We start from the raw sequence: 14,454 nt of genomic DNA on the forward strand, positions 1-14,454 counted from the left end.
ATACATAGCAGTGTTCAGGAATTACTCCTGGTTCTGCACTCAGGAATTACTCCTGGCTGGGCTCAGAGGGCCATACTAGGTACTGGGGATCAAACCTGGGTTGGCTGCTTACAAGGCAAATGCCCTACTTACTGTACTAGTTCCAGGTCTTACTTTAAATAATTATGGTCTACAAACCCTTTGGTTATTAATTCAGGACCACAAAAAAGGATTCAAGAGAATTCTGTTGTAAGTTTACTTACGATGTGTTTGAAGGCATTTCAGTGGGAAAATTATGTAGGTTGGTGCTAGTTATACTTTGAATGGTAAAATGTAGGGTCCTTTCAACTCTCCCCACCGCCAAAACATTGATATATATATGTATATATATATATGTGTGTGTATATGTATGTATACTTTCTTAAAAGAGGACCTCCAAAGATGAAAGGTTTACCTGATTACATAGTAGCAGAGTTCTCATTTCTAACCTAAATAATTTCTTTTATTTAGAATCATTTTATATTTTATACTTGAATGTTAAAAGTTTTTTTTAATATATACTATTATTTATTTTTTATTTTGGCTTTTATTGCCATACCCAGTGATGCTCAGGGGTTACTTCTGGATCTGCACTCAGGAATTACTCCTGGTGGTGCTCACAGGACCTATGGATGCTGGGGATTGAACCCAGGTCACTTGTGTGCAAGGCAAGTGCCCTTCCCTTTGTACTATCACTCCAGCCCCATAAAGGTTTTTTTCTGTTTTTTTAAATTTATTTACTTAGGCATTTGGATTGAAAGATTATACAATCTGAAGAGAAACCAGAGCATTGGAGCGATAGCACAGCAGGTAGGGCATTTGCCTTGCACATGGCCAACCCAGGTTCAATTCCTCCATCCCTCCATCCCGGCAATCTACTAAGAGTATCCCGCCTGCACGGCAGAGCCTGGCAAGCTACCCATGGCATATTCGATATACCAAAAACAGTCACAGTGGAGATGTTACTGGTGCCCACTTGAGCAAATCGATGAACAGTGGGATGACAATGCTACAGTCTTTTGGGTTACACCTGGTGATGCTCAGGGGTTACTCCTCGTGGTGCTCAGGGATGCTGGAGATAGAATCTATATCGGCCGAATGAAGGTAAACACCCTTCCCACTGGACTATCGCTCCAGCCCTGAAGGGTTTTTTTTTTTTTAAAAAAGTTTTTTTTAATAAAACGTTTTTTTAATAAAACATTTTTTATTTATTTTTTCTTTTTATTTATTTATTTATTTTATTAGTGAATCACTGTGAGGGTACAGTTACAGATTTATACATTTTTGTGCTCATGTTTGCCCCATACAAAGTTCGAGAACCCATCCCTTCACCAGTGCCCATTCTCAACCACCAGTAAACACAGCATCCCTCCCACCCTCCCCAGTCCCGTCTCCCCCCACCATAAACTGCCACTATGGCAGGGTATTCCCTTTTGTTCTCTCTCTCTGATTAGGTGTTGTGGTTTGCAATAAAGGTGTTGAGTGGCCATTGTGTTCAGTCTTTGGTCTACATTCGGCACGCGTCACTCCTCCCCCGCATGACCTCCGACCACATTTTCCTTGGTGTTCCCTTCTCTGAGTTGCCCAGAATGAGAGACCAGCCTCCAAGCCATGGAGACAGCCTCCTGGTATTTATTTCTACTATTCTTGGGTGTTAGACTCCTATTCTATTATTCTATATTCCACAGATGAGCGCAATCTTTCTATGTCTGTCTCTCTCTTTCTGACTCATTTCACTTAGCATGATACTTTCCATGCTGATCCACTTATATGCGAACTTCATGACCTCATTTTTTTCTAACAGCTGCATAATATTCCGTTGTATAGATGTACCAAAGTTTCTTCAGCCAGTCATCTGTTCTAGGACACTCAGGTTTCTTCCAGATTCTGGCTATTGTAAACAGTGCTGCGATGAATATATAAGAGCAGATGTCATTTTGACTATACTTTTTTGCTCCTCTGGGATATATTCCCAGCAGTGGTATTGCTGGGTCAAATGGAAGCTCAACATCTAATTTTTTGAGAATCGTCCATATTGTTTTCCAAAAGGGCTGAACTAGTCGGCATTCCCACCAGCAGTGTAGAAGGGTCCCTTTCTCCCCACATCCTCTCCAGCAGTGGTTGCTTTTGTTCTTTTGGATGTGTGCTAGTCTCTGTGGTGTGAGGTGGTATCTCATGGTTGTTTTGATCTGCATCTCTCTGATGATTAGTGATGTAGAACACTTTTTCATGTGCCTTTTGGCCATTCGTATCTCTTCTTTGGGAAAGTTTCTGTTCATTTCTTTGCCCCATTTTCTGATGGGGTTGGATGTTTTCTTCTTGTAGAGTTCAACCAGTGCTTTATATACCATTGATATCAACCCCTTATCTGATGGGTATTGTGTAAATATCCTTTCCCATTCTGTAGATAGTCTTTGTATTTTGGTCACTGTATCTTTTGCGGTGCAGAAGCTTTTTAGTTTAATGTAGTCCCATTTGTTGATCTCTGTTTCTACTAGATTGCTTAGTTCTGTGTCATCTTTGAAGATACCTTTATCTTCAATATCGTGGAGGGTTTTGCCGACCTTGTCTTCAATGTACCTTATGGTTTGTGGTCTGATGTTGAGGTCTTTAATCCATTTTGATCTGACTTTTGTGCATGGTGTCAGGTGGAGGTCTAAGCCCATTCTTTTGCATGTGGTTGTCCAGTTGTGCCAGCACCATTTGTTAAAGAGGCTTTCCTTGCTCCACTTCACATCTCTTGCTCCCTTATCAAAGATTAGATGATCATACATTTGGGGTTGTGTGTAGGGATATTCCACCCTGTTCCATCGGTCTGCGGGTCTGCCTTTGTTCCAGTACCATGCTGTTTTAATTGTTACCGCTTTGTAGTAAAGTTTGAGGTTGGGGAGGGTGATGCCTCCCATCGTCCTTTTCCCAAGAATTGTTTTAGCTATCCGTGGACGTTTGTTGTTCCATATGAATTTTAGGATTGCTTGATCCGTTTCTTTGAAGAATGTCATGGGTATCCTTATAGGGATCGCGTTGAATCTGTATAATGCTTTGGGGAGTATTGCCATTTTGACAATATTAATTCTCCCTATCCATGAGCAAGGTATATGTTTCCATTTCCTCATGTCCTCTTTTATTTCATGGAGTAGCATTTTATAGTTTTCTTTGTAGAGGTCTTTTACTTCCTTGGTTAGGCTGATTCCGAGGTACTTGATTTTCTGGGGCACGATTGTGAATGGGATTGCTTTTTTCATGTCCCTTTCCTCTGCCTCATTGTTTGTATATAGGAAGGCCATGGATTTTTGGGTATTGATTTTGTAGCCTGCAACTTTACTGTATAAGTCTATTGTTTCTAAGAGTTTCTTAGTAGAGACTTTGGGCTTCTCTAGATATAGTATCATATCATCTGCAAATAGTGAGAGTTTGATTTCTTCCTTCCCTATCTGGATGCCCTTAATCTCTTTTTCTTGTCTAACAGCTATCGCAAGTACTTCCAGTACTATATTGAAGAGAAGTGGTGAGAGTGGGCATCCTTTTCTTGTCCCTGATCTTAGAGGAAAGGCCCTTAGTTTTTCCCCATTGAGGATAATACTTGCCATAGGTTTGTGGTAGATGGCTTCAACTATCTTGAGGAAAGTTCCTCCAAAACCCATTTTGGTGAGAGTTTTCATCATGAACAGATGTTGGATCTTGTCAAATGTTTTCTCTGCATCTATTGATGTGATCATATGGTTTTTATCTTTACTTTTGTTGATATGATGGATTATGTTGATTGATTTCCAGATGTTAAACCATCCCTGCATCTCCGGGATGAATCCCACTTGGTCATGGTATATGATCTTCTCGATGAGTTGTTGGATCCTATTTGCTAGTATTTTGTTGAGGATCTTCGCATCGGTGTTCATCAGAGATATTGGTCTATAATTTTCTTTCTTAGTGGTGTCTTTGTTTGCTTTTGGCATTAGGGTGATGTGTGCTTCATAGAAACTGTTTGGGAGAGTTCCTGTTATTTCAATTTCCTGGAAAAGCTTGAGGAAAACTGGCAACAGGTCTTCTTGGAATGTTTGAAAGAATTCACCAGTGAATCCATCTGGGCCTGGGCTTTTGTTTTTGGGGAGATTTTTGATTACAGTTTCAATTTCCTTAACATTAAGGGGTCTATTCAAGTATTCCAAGTCTTCTTTGTTCAGACTTGGGAGATTGTTGGAATCAAGGAATTCATCCATTTCTTTTTGGTTCTCTTGTTTTGTGGCGTATAGACAGACCTTCAAAGTAGTCTCTAATGATCTTTTGAATCTCACTGGTTTCTGTTATGATTTCCCCCTTTTCATTTCTGATTCGATTTATTAGGGTTCTCTCTCTTTCTTTCTTTGTGAGTCTTGCTAGTGGTTTATCAATCTTATTTATTTTCTCGAAGAACCAGCTCTTTGTTTCATTGATCTTTCGGATTGTTTTTTTTTGGTTTCGATGTCATTAATTTCTGCTCTAATTTTTATTATTTCTTTCCTTCGTTCTGGTTTGGGTTCCTTTTTCTGGTCCTTTTCTAAGGTCTTGAGTCGTGAAGTCAAGCTATCTATGTGGGCCCTTTCTTCCTTCCTGAGGAATGCTTGGAGAGCTATAAATTTTCCCCTTAACACGGCTTTAGCTGCGTCCCATAGGTTTTGATAAATCGTGTCCTCATTTTCATTTGTTTCTAAGTACTTTTTGATTTCTTCTTTGATTTCCTTCCTGACCCACTCATTGTTCAACATTGAGTTGTTTAGTTTCCAGGTGTTTGATTTGGTTCTCCGTGTCGGTGTGTGGTTAGCTTCTATCTTCAGTGCTTCGTGGTCTGAAAAGATGGTTGATACAATTTCTATTTTTCCGATTCTATTGAGGTATGTTCTGGGGCCCAGTACATGGTCTATTTTGAAAAATGTTCCGTTTGCAGTGGAAAAGAATGTGTATTTTTTCCTTTTGGGGTGTAAAGCCCTGTATAGGTCTATAAGGCCTCTCTCTTCCATTTCTTCTTTCAGAGTCAGTGAATAAAACGTTTTTTAAATGTTTCTTATTCACTTGAGACAAATGAAACTGTGCAGTCATATATGACTATTTTAGAGGATTATTTTTGAATAGTATTTATATATCGCAGTGCTTATCACCTTAGTTTATTTTAAAAGATAATATGTTAAATTTAATTTCTATATCCAAATTTTAATTCTGTGTATCTGATAGGTTTCCAGGTATTTCCAAATGAAATGAGCAATATTATTTTAAACAAAGATTTAAAGGATCTTAAAATTCTGGCACAATTTTTAGAAGCCTTTTTAAGACAAAGTACATTCCTCTTGAGGATAGGTTCCTTTTTATTGTCTTAGTGTTTATTTGAAAAGTATATATTTATAGAATGATATATGTTAGGGAAAGAAATTTCGCGGCTGGAGCGATAGCACAGCGGGTAGGGTGTTTGCCTTGCACGCGCATGCGGCCGACCCCGGTTCAATTCCCATAATCCTATATGGTCCCCTGAACACTGCCAGGAGTAATTCCTGAGTGCAGAGCCATGAGTAACCCCTGTGCATTGCCAGGTGTGACCCAAAAAGAAGAAGAAGAAGAAAAAAAAAGAACTTGAGACTCAAGAAAACTTACAAAGAGTCTACAAACTAAAGATACATATTTTTTCTTACGTGGAATAGTAAAATTAATACTTTAGGACGTTTTTTTTTCTTTTTGCGATGCTCAGGAGTTACTCCTGACTCTGCACTCAGGAGTTACTCCTGGTAGTGCTTGTGGTACCTTATGGGATGCTGGGGCTTGAACCTGGGTTTGCCTCGTGCAAGGCAAATGCCCTACCCACTCTCCTGTCGCTTTGGCTCCTTTAGGACTCTTTATGGAAGAGGGAGGTGAGTACATCTAGTGATGTCAATGACTTACTCCTGGCTTAGTGCTCAGCGATCCCTCTTGGCAGTGCTTGGGAAACCATATGCTGTGTCAGGATTTGAGCTGGGGTTAGCTGTGTGCAAGACAAGTACCTTAGTCCTTCCTCGTTCTATCTCACCGACCTTGTTTTAGGACTTTATTTCATGTGTATAGACTGATGATCGGTGAAAGAAGTAGGCTTTTGGATCAGCAGTTTTTCTTCAGTTGATTTTTGGCTAAAATGAGAAGAAAACTTTGAAAGAGAGCAACCTGTAATAGTTTTTACTGTTGTTGGCCTGAGAAAAAAGAGAGTTTTGTTTATCTTTAGTTAGAATCTGGCTAAGTTATTGCTATGCATCATGATTTTGTTTATAAACACTGAGGTCCCAGGTCCTTTACTGAAGCAGCTTGTGTGTTTGAATTTAAACGTTTGTCTCTTTTTAAGCTACTACTATTTATTTGGCGCTAGAGAGATTATACAGTGGATAGAATGCTTACCTTGCATGCGGCGGACTCAGTTTTGATCCCAAGTATCCCATATGGTCCCCTGAGCACCTCCAGAAGTAACTCCTGAGCATCGTGGGGTGTGGCCTCCCCCCAAAAATACTACTCTAAGATAATGAATACTCATTTTTGGGCATTTATTATCTGATAGTCTTAGGTGTTGTATATTGATATATTTAAATTAGCCTTTTAATTTGTTACAGTACTTATATTTAAAGCCCAGTTTTGTTAAAAATATTATCTCTGGTTCAGTTGGATTAGTCCTGTAAGATAAAACACTGACCTAATTATTTGACGTATAAGAGATGAGCATAATTAAGTGGTGTTTTCTTTGTGAATATGTTCTCTTGAAAAATAAATGACATAAATGAATACTTTCCTACTGCTTATGAATATCTTTTTCTTTACAAAAATTTGAAATATGGCTGGGTAAAAGCTTATTTAATATGAATTGTGTGTGAGTATAAAACTGTCCTGTCAAAATACAACTTGCCTAGAATTAATTTCTACTTTTTCCCCCCTCTTTTTTTGCCAACATAAAGTGGCTAAAAGCCAAGGTAAGAGATACTACTTCTCATTTGATCCACAGTATTACCTCTATATTGATAGAGGCTGCAGAGTCACTAAAATTTCAAAACTCTATGTCTGTCTGCTTCCCTCCCATAGGATTTATGTAGATTAAATGTACTCAAACTCAGTTCAAATCAGCAACATCTAGCTTGAATGTATTAATATATCAAAGATATATTGACATCTGCATTTGTATAGGAATATTAATTTTGCTAACATTTATTGCTTTGCTCATTTTTTTATAGTTGCCTTGCTTTAATGACTTACAATTAGGAGGTTTCCCAGACATCATACATGACTTTGTTACTGAATTGTTAGAGATTAAGATTATTTTTCAAGGCCGGAGCAATAATACAGCAGGTCGGGCATTTGCCTTGTATGCAGCCAACCTGGGTTCCATCCCTGACATCCCATACAGTCCCCCGGGCACTGCCAGGAGTGATACCTGAGTGCACAGCCAGGAGTGACCCTGAGCATCAGTGGGTGTAACCCCAAAACAAAAAAAAAAACGGTCATTTTTCAGATGGATTATTTAGCAGATTGACACTAATTTTTATGTATATTTATACATGTATTTCAAAATTTTGGAAAACTCAGTATTTGAATGCAGATAAGTTTGATCAGTAACCATTTAGCAATAAAATACAATATTGTCTAACCTGTGTTTTATTATAAATTGGTATAAATGGCATAAGATAATAAAAGCCAATTGTAAGTGGTTCTTGATTTTTTTTTTTTAATGTGCTAAAGTCTGTTATTAGAACTGTCTGGGAATCCTTCACATTCTGATATTAAAAAAAAAATCGTGTCACAACACCAAGAGAACAATTTGATACAAAAATAAAAGCTTTTCTTTCCACATTTTAGCATGGAAATAACCAGCCTGCAAGAACTGGCACATTGTCGAGAACAAATCCTCCTACTCAGAAACCACCAAGTCCTCCCATGTCAGGCAGGGGAACGTTGGGGTAAGAATCCAACTACATTTTACAAGAGAATTTGTCTGCTAAAGGAAAAGATGTGTCTTTGATTTTAGTAAATGTGTAACTCCTTGATAAGGGACCCTTTCGGCTTTTCCAAAATTTTTTTTTTCCAAGAACAGAACCTGAATGAATCAGCCAATTTTATAATATTCTCCAGTCAAGTTTTTATTTGAAGTCTTTTTGTATGTATAAATGAGCATTATTTATCTTTAAAAATATATATATAAACGTGAATGGAAGGAAACTAGGGACAGAGATGGAGGGAAGTGAACGATGATTGGAACTTTGTACACTTAAAACTGAGTCATGAATAACTGTAATATACAGTGATTTAATAAAAAATATATATTATATATGAATTTATAAATCTGGGGAGCTAGGATGGAACTCAGTGATAAATGCATAAATATTTATATATATATACAAAATGGTCTAAATTAAAGTAGGTGTCTTCAGATGTATCTGCAACATTTATTACAGAACCGTAAGGGCTTTTTTGTTTGTTTGATTTTACTGAAGTAAAATGGTTTTATTGAAAAATATTTATTTAGAGTGTGAAGGGAGAGAGAGTTTAAGTTTTTAAGAGTTTAAGAGACAACACAGGTTTCTCCAAAGTGGAAACAGTCAGTGGTCTGTTTTCTGTAGCTTGGCTTAGTAGTGTGCAGCTCTTTGGTTTCTCTTATTACTTTGTATCTTTAACATAAGGATTTTTTTTTTGCCATGATTAACTTTATTGTGCTTTTGCTGGTATTATAAGGGCTTCTCCTACTAGACTAGCTTACGAAGTTCAGTCCAGGTGGTGAAGAAGGAAAGAATAAGTTGGGTTGGTTTTTTTTTTTTTTGCCTTTTGGGTTACACCTGGCAATGCACAGGGGTTACTCCTGGCTCTGCATTCAGGAATTACTCCTGACGGTGCTCAAGGGACCATATGGGATGCTGGGAATTGAGCCCAGGTCGGCCACATTCAAGGAAAATACCCTATCTGCTGTGCTACACTCCTACTTCGGAAAAAATAACAGTTGATGGGTTCCTTCCACATTTTAGTGCAAATTAAAAAGCATTAAACAGTTTAGTGCAGTAAAAAGTTAATATTCTGAAGTGAAAATTCTGAAGGTTGGTCATCATATCTAGGGGACATTAGACTAGGTTTCTTATTTCTGCTGGAGAGTGGAAGTCATTGTTTTATAGTAATAACAAGCAATCAGTTTTTTAGCATCTTAATTTCTGTTTTTATTCTGTAAATTCCTTGTCCCTGATAAAAACAAAAACTATATAAATTAGACATTATACAAAAGCAAAAGCACCTATTGAAAAAAAAAAGACTTTTCATCTTGATTATAATTTACTTGTTTAGGAATTGGGGGAGATGACACAAAGGTCTCGGTTGCATGCTTTGCAACTGGGAACCTAGGATCAAGACCTGTCACCACATGGTCTCCCCTCGAAGTAGAATGTACTTAATGTATATTAATATATAAAATAATTATCTATTTCCATATAAAGCTTGGTAGTAATAAATTCCAAAACAGATACTTAGCTTTCATAATATACTTACAGATAGTAAGTATGGGTGATACTTGTAGATGATTAAGTTTGTGAATACTATATATTTACTTTATTTTGATATTGAACATCTAAAATTACAGCCATTCTTTTTAGAAATAGGATTTGAATTAAAATATATATATATATATATATATATAGTCTTTCCAAGGGGTTGGAGCGATAGCACAGCGGTTAAGGCTTTTGCCTTGCACGGCCAACCCAAGTTCGATTCCCAGCATCCCATATGGTACCCCGAGCACCACCAGGAGTAATTTCTGAGTTCATGAGCCAGGAGTAACCCTTGTGCATCGCCAGGTGTGACCCAAAAAGTCAAAAAAAAAAAAAATCCATTCCAGGCTTAAGAGATAGTACAGTGGGTAGGGTGCTTACCTTGTGTATGTATGGCTGACCTAGGTTTGATCTTTGGCACTGTATATGGTCTTTTGAGCACTGACAAGTGCAAGCCCTGAGCACTGCTGGGTGTGGTCCTACAAACCACACAAAAACCTCAAATAATCTTTCTCCGTATTTTCCTAAGAAAGTTTATTTTTTGTGTTTAAGTGGCAAAATTTATATACCCAATTAGGATTTTCTTTTTTTAGAAAAAAGGCTTTTTTTTTTTTTTTTTTTGCCTTTCGGGTCACATCCAGCGATGCTCAGGGGTTACTCCTGACTCTGCACTCAGGTATTACTCCTGGCAGTGCTTGGGGGACCATATGGGATGCCGGGGATCGAACCCGGGTCGGCCGCGTGCAAGGCAAACGCCCTACCCGCTGTGCTATCGCTCCGGAAAAAAGACTTTTCTTTTCAAAAAGATTATGTTTTGTTTACAAAGGAACAATCATAAATTAGGGTTGCATATTACTTTATTTTTTTTGTTCATTGTTTCTTTTTCTCGTATCCTCTCATATAGACGAAATACTCCTTATAAAACCCTGGAGCCTGTTAAACCCCCAACAGTTCCTAATGACTACATGACAAGTCCTGCTCGACTTGGGAGTCAGCACAGTCCAGGCAGGACAGCGTCTTTAAATCAGAGACCAAGAACACACAGGTAATCTTTCATGTTGAGACTTTGTACATCTGACGAATTCCCAAATCAAAGTGGTAAAGCGGTACTCTAATGTTGATCTAGAATGTAAAAATTGGAGATGAGTGTTTTATATGTTCTTGTAAATACACATTATAACTTATTTTCTTAGGATTTTTTTTTTTTTTTTTGGTATCTGTATATTGGCAGAATGCTAGTGTTTACTTCATTCGACAGACAGAGATATATATTTGGATCAAGACTGGAGAATGTTTTAAGGAACAGTCCTTGGGACTAGTAAGATTGTTCAGTGGGCTGGAGCGGGTGCTCTGCTTGTAGAAGACCGAGGTTCCATCCCTAGGGACTGCATGGTCTCCCATAGCACCAAGCCTGGAATGGCCTCTGACCTCACTTTGTCTAAACTGTCTGCCTCCGCTCCCTACCACTTAGCCCCAAATAAAAAGAGTGTTTAAAATGAGTAAGGTATCACTGTATCACTGTATCACTGTCATCCCGTTGATCATCAATTTGCTCGGCGGGCCCAGTAACGTCTCCATTCATCCTAGCCCTGAGATTTTAGCAGCCTCTCTTTACTCGTCCTTCCCAGTGGTGCCGCATCACAGGCTCTTCAGGGTCAGAGTAATGAGACCCATCATTGTTACTGTTATGAATACACCACGGGGAGCTTGCCAGGCTCTCCCCCATGCGGGCAGTAAACTTTTGGTAGCATGCCAGATTCTCCAAGAGGGAGAACTGGGCTATAAGATGTCGCTTCCTGGAGCTTGTTTTTATAGTCTCTGGATGTTGGCTGTTGATGGGATTACACGGCACCAGGGGCAGTTTCTGGGTGTGACTGCCTAGCTACTGGAAAATGGGGAATCTGGGTAGAAGAGGCCTAGTCCCGATCCAAGCAGCCTTGGAGATCTCGGCCCTGGGTCCTGCACACCTGGGTTCCTCTGCAGGTTCCTTCATGCGTAACGTTCGTCTGAACGTGTGGAGAGTGGCCTTGAGCGTGGCTGTGGCTGGGTTCTGGATGTTCTGGGTAAACAACTGCCCAGTGTTTAAAATGAGTAAGGTATTATTTAAAATTTTTTTTTTCTTTTTGGGTCACACCCGGCGATGCACAGGGGTTACTCCTGGCTCTGGCTCTGCACTCAATAATTACCCCCTGGCGGTGCTTAGGGGACCATATGGGATTCTGAGAATCAAACCCGGGTCGGCTGTGTGCAAGGCAAACGCCCTACCCGCTGTACTATCGCTCCAGCCCCTATTTTTAAATTTTTTGAATTAAAAAGTAAAATATCAGAAACTACAATGTAATCTCAACATTTTAGGAGGTTGGGAACAAGAAACATGTAGAGCTAGGGAAGAATCTCTTAAGAGAGCTGCTATATTTGAATATGTTACTGTGTGAATTGTTTTTTTAAATGTTGTAGGAATCAGTGAATTCTTTTAGATCTTGGTTTTGAGGAGATAGAAGGTAAGGTGCTTTCTTTCCATGCAGCTGATGCCTGTTCAAATCGCAGGCACTACATATGTTCCGCTGAGCACTGCCAGGTTCCACTCCTGGGCACAGAGCCAGATATACCCTGATCCTGTGTACGAAGGGTGTAGTCCAGAAAACAAAATGAACAAACAAAATTCTTAGGTATTTTTTTTTTCTTTTTTGGGTTACACCCAGTGGTGCTCAGAGCTACTTCCTTGCTCTGAACTCAGCAATTAGTCCTGGTGGTGCTTGGGGACCATATGGGATGCCGGGGATCGAACCCAGGTTGGTTGCTTCATGGTAGATGTCCTACCCACTGTGCTACCGCTCCAGCCCACAAACAAAACTCTTGGTTATGGAGCATAATATACAATTTAGGAAAGTATTTACTAAATATACAACTTTTTGATTAATACAAATTGAATACACTCATGTAACGATCATTTAGACCAAAAAAAAAAAGTTACATTGCCTGCAACTTCAAGTCATTCTTGATCTCTTTCTCAATTATTTCTCCCTACCGCCTCCCCAGTTTGTGCAACTTAATATGTTTCATGATTTAATTTTACTTGTCAGTGTAGAAAAGGAACCCCATAGTTGATTTTACTTTGAATTCTTATTTGGTGTTTCAGAGATCCAACTTAGAATATCAGTTTTGGAAATTCAAGTAAGTAGGATATATCATGTTACATACTTAGTAAGAACCAAGTTATGACTATTTTAGGGTTTCTGGGCCATTATGGAGTCTGCTCTTTAATTCTGTCATTGTAGCATGAAAGGAACCACAAGCATCATGAAAATAAGTTAACCTGATTTTGTTTCAATAAAACTTTAATATTTAGACTATATATAAGAACTCGTTACTGTTTTTGGCATATTGAATACTCCATGGGTAGCTTGCCAGGCTCTGTCGTGTGGGCGAGATACTCGAGTAGCTTGCCGGGCTCTCTGAGAGGGGCAGTGGAATCGAACCTGGGTCGGCTGCATGCAAGGCAAATGCCCTACCTGCTGTGCTATCGTTCCAGCCTATAGGTCTTAAAAATTGAGTTATTGGGGGCTGAAGAAATAGTACAGTAGTCGGGCACTCGCCTTTCCTGTGGCTGACCTGAGTTTGATCCCTGGCAACCCCCCAAATCTGCCCAAGTCCCAACAGGAGTGACCCCTGATCAGAGCCAGAAGTTCTGAGAACTATTGACTGTGGCCTCAAAACCAAACAGAACATAAAATTGGTCTGTGAGTAAGATTTTACCTACTGACAGCGAGTCAACAGGAATTGCATAATCAGTGCTTGCACACTTTTGGATTTGGTGCTCACCGGAGGTCACATACTTTGTGGCACTGGGGAATCCTAGCATGTGGGATTCAGAGTTTGGGCATTAAACTCAACCTTCCGTGTCTGGAAGTAGGCCCTTCACGATTAAGCTCATATTCTTTTCTTTCACTTTGTTTTTTGTTGAAAAGTACAAGAACTTGACAGTTTGGTTCATGTTCATTTCTATTAATAGTAGGCTTTAAATAAACCCTTGTTGATGTAGTGTATAAAAAAATTTATTGTTCATTAGTTTCTCTTTTTTTTTATTTTGCTTTTTGGGTCACACCTGGCGATGCTCAGGGCTTACTCCTGGCTCTGCACTCAGGAATTACCCCTGGCAGTGCTCAGGGGACCATATGGGATGCTGGGAATCGAACCCGGGTTGGCCGTGTGCAAGGCAAACACCCTACCCACTGTGCTACTGCTCCAGCCCCTGTTCATTAGTTTCTCAAAAGGAAGATCTCTTTTGATTGTTTTGAGTACTATTTTTTATTGTTTTATTAATTTAAAATAGAGTGAGAAATACAATGAATAACAACGACTTCAAGTTTTAGGATTAAAATTTGTCAGTAGTACAGTGGTTAGTTCATTTACCTTGCTCATGGCCAACCTAAGTTTGATCTCTGGCATCCCATATGATCTCCTGAGCCTGTCAGGAGTGGTCCTGGGCGTAGAACCAGGAATAATCCCTGAGCACTTCTGGGTGTGGCCCCCAAAATAAAATTGAATCAACCTGTTTTTTTTTAATATAAATATATACATATCATAAAAAGTATTTAATGACTAAGTTGATTATTATAGGTTGGTGTTTTTTGTTTTGTTTTATAAATTTCTTGAATTGCTTTTTTCCTTTTTTCCTTGTAGTGGAAGTAGTGGAGGAAGTGGAAGTCGAGAAAATAGTGGAAGCAGCAGTATTGGCATTCCCATTGCCGTGCCTACACCTTCACCACCCACCATTGGACCAGGTATATGGTTTACTCTATTTTAATAATTCTATCACCTGCACTTTTGAGCTGTACTATGGAAGCCTGATATACTTTAGTTAGATTCAGCTATTATATTTATGTGTTTGCTGCTAGAATAAAAGGTTAATGACTAATTTTATGATAGTTTTAGA

General features: G+C 38.9%; 1 protein-coding gene across 8 annotated transcripts in view; it reads left to right on the top strand.

The window, feature by feature from the left end:
• ABI1 (abl interactor 1) overlaps positions 1 to 14,454 on the top strand; it is a 96,512-nt gene that overhangs the window by 60,941 nt on the left and 21,117 nt on the right. For all 8 annotated transcript variants that reach the window (XM_004605363.3, XM_004605370.2, XM_004605365.3 and 5 more), the window contains exons 4-7: positions 6,954 to 6,968; positions 7,849 to 7,949; positions 10,423 to 10,563; positions 14,202 to 14,302. In XM_004605363.3, the coding sequence (XP_004605420.1) occupies positions 6,954 to 6,968; positions 7,849 to 7,949; positions 10,423 to 10,563; positions 14,202 to 14,302 (358 nt within the window). The remainder of the gene's footprint in view (positions 1 to 6,953; positions 6,969 to 7,848; positions 7,950 to 10,422; positions 10,564 to 14,201; positions 14,303 to 14,454) is intronic.

Source organism: Sorex araneus, chromosome 9 (genome assembly GCF_027595985.1).
Source record: "Sorex araneus isolate mSorAra2 chromosome 9, mSorAra2.pri, whole genome shotgun sequence".
Classification (NCBI taxonomy): domain Eukaryota; kingdom Metazoa; phylum Chordata; class Mammalia; order Eulipotyphla; family Soricidae; genus Sorex; species Sorex araneus.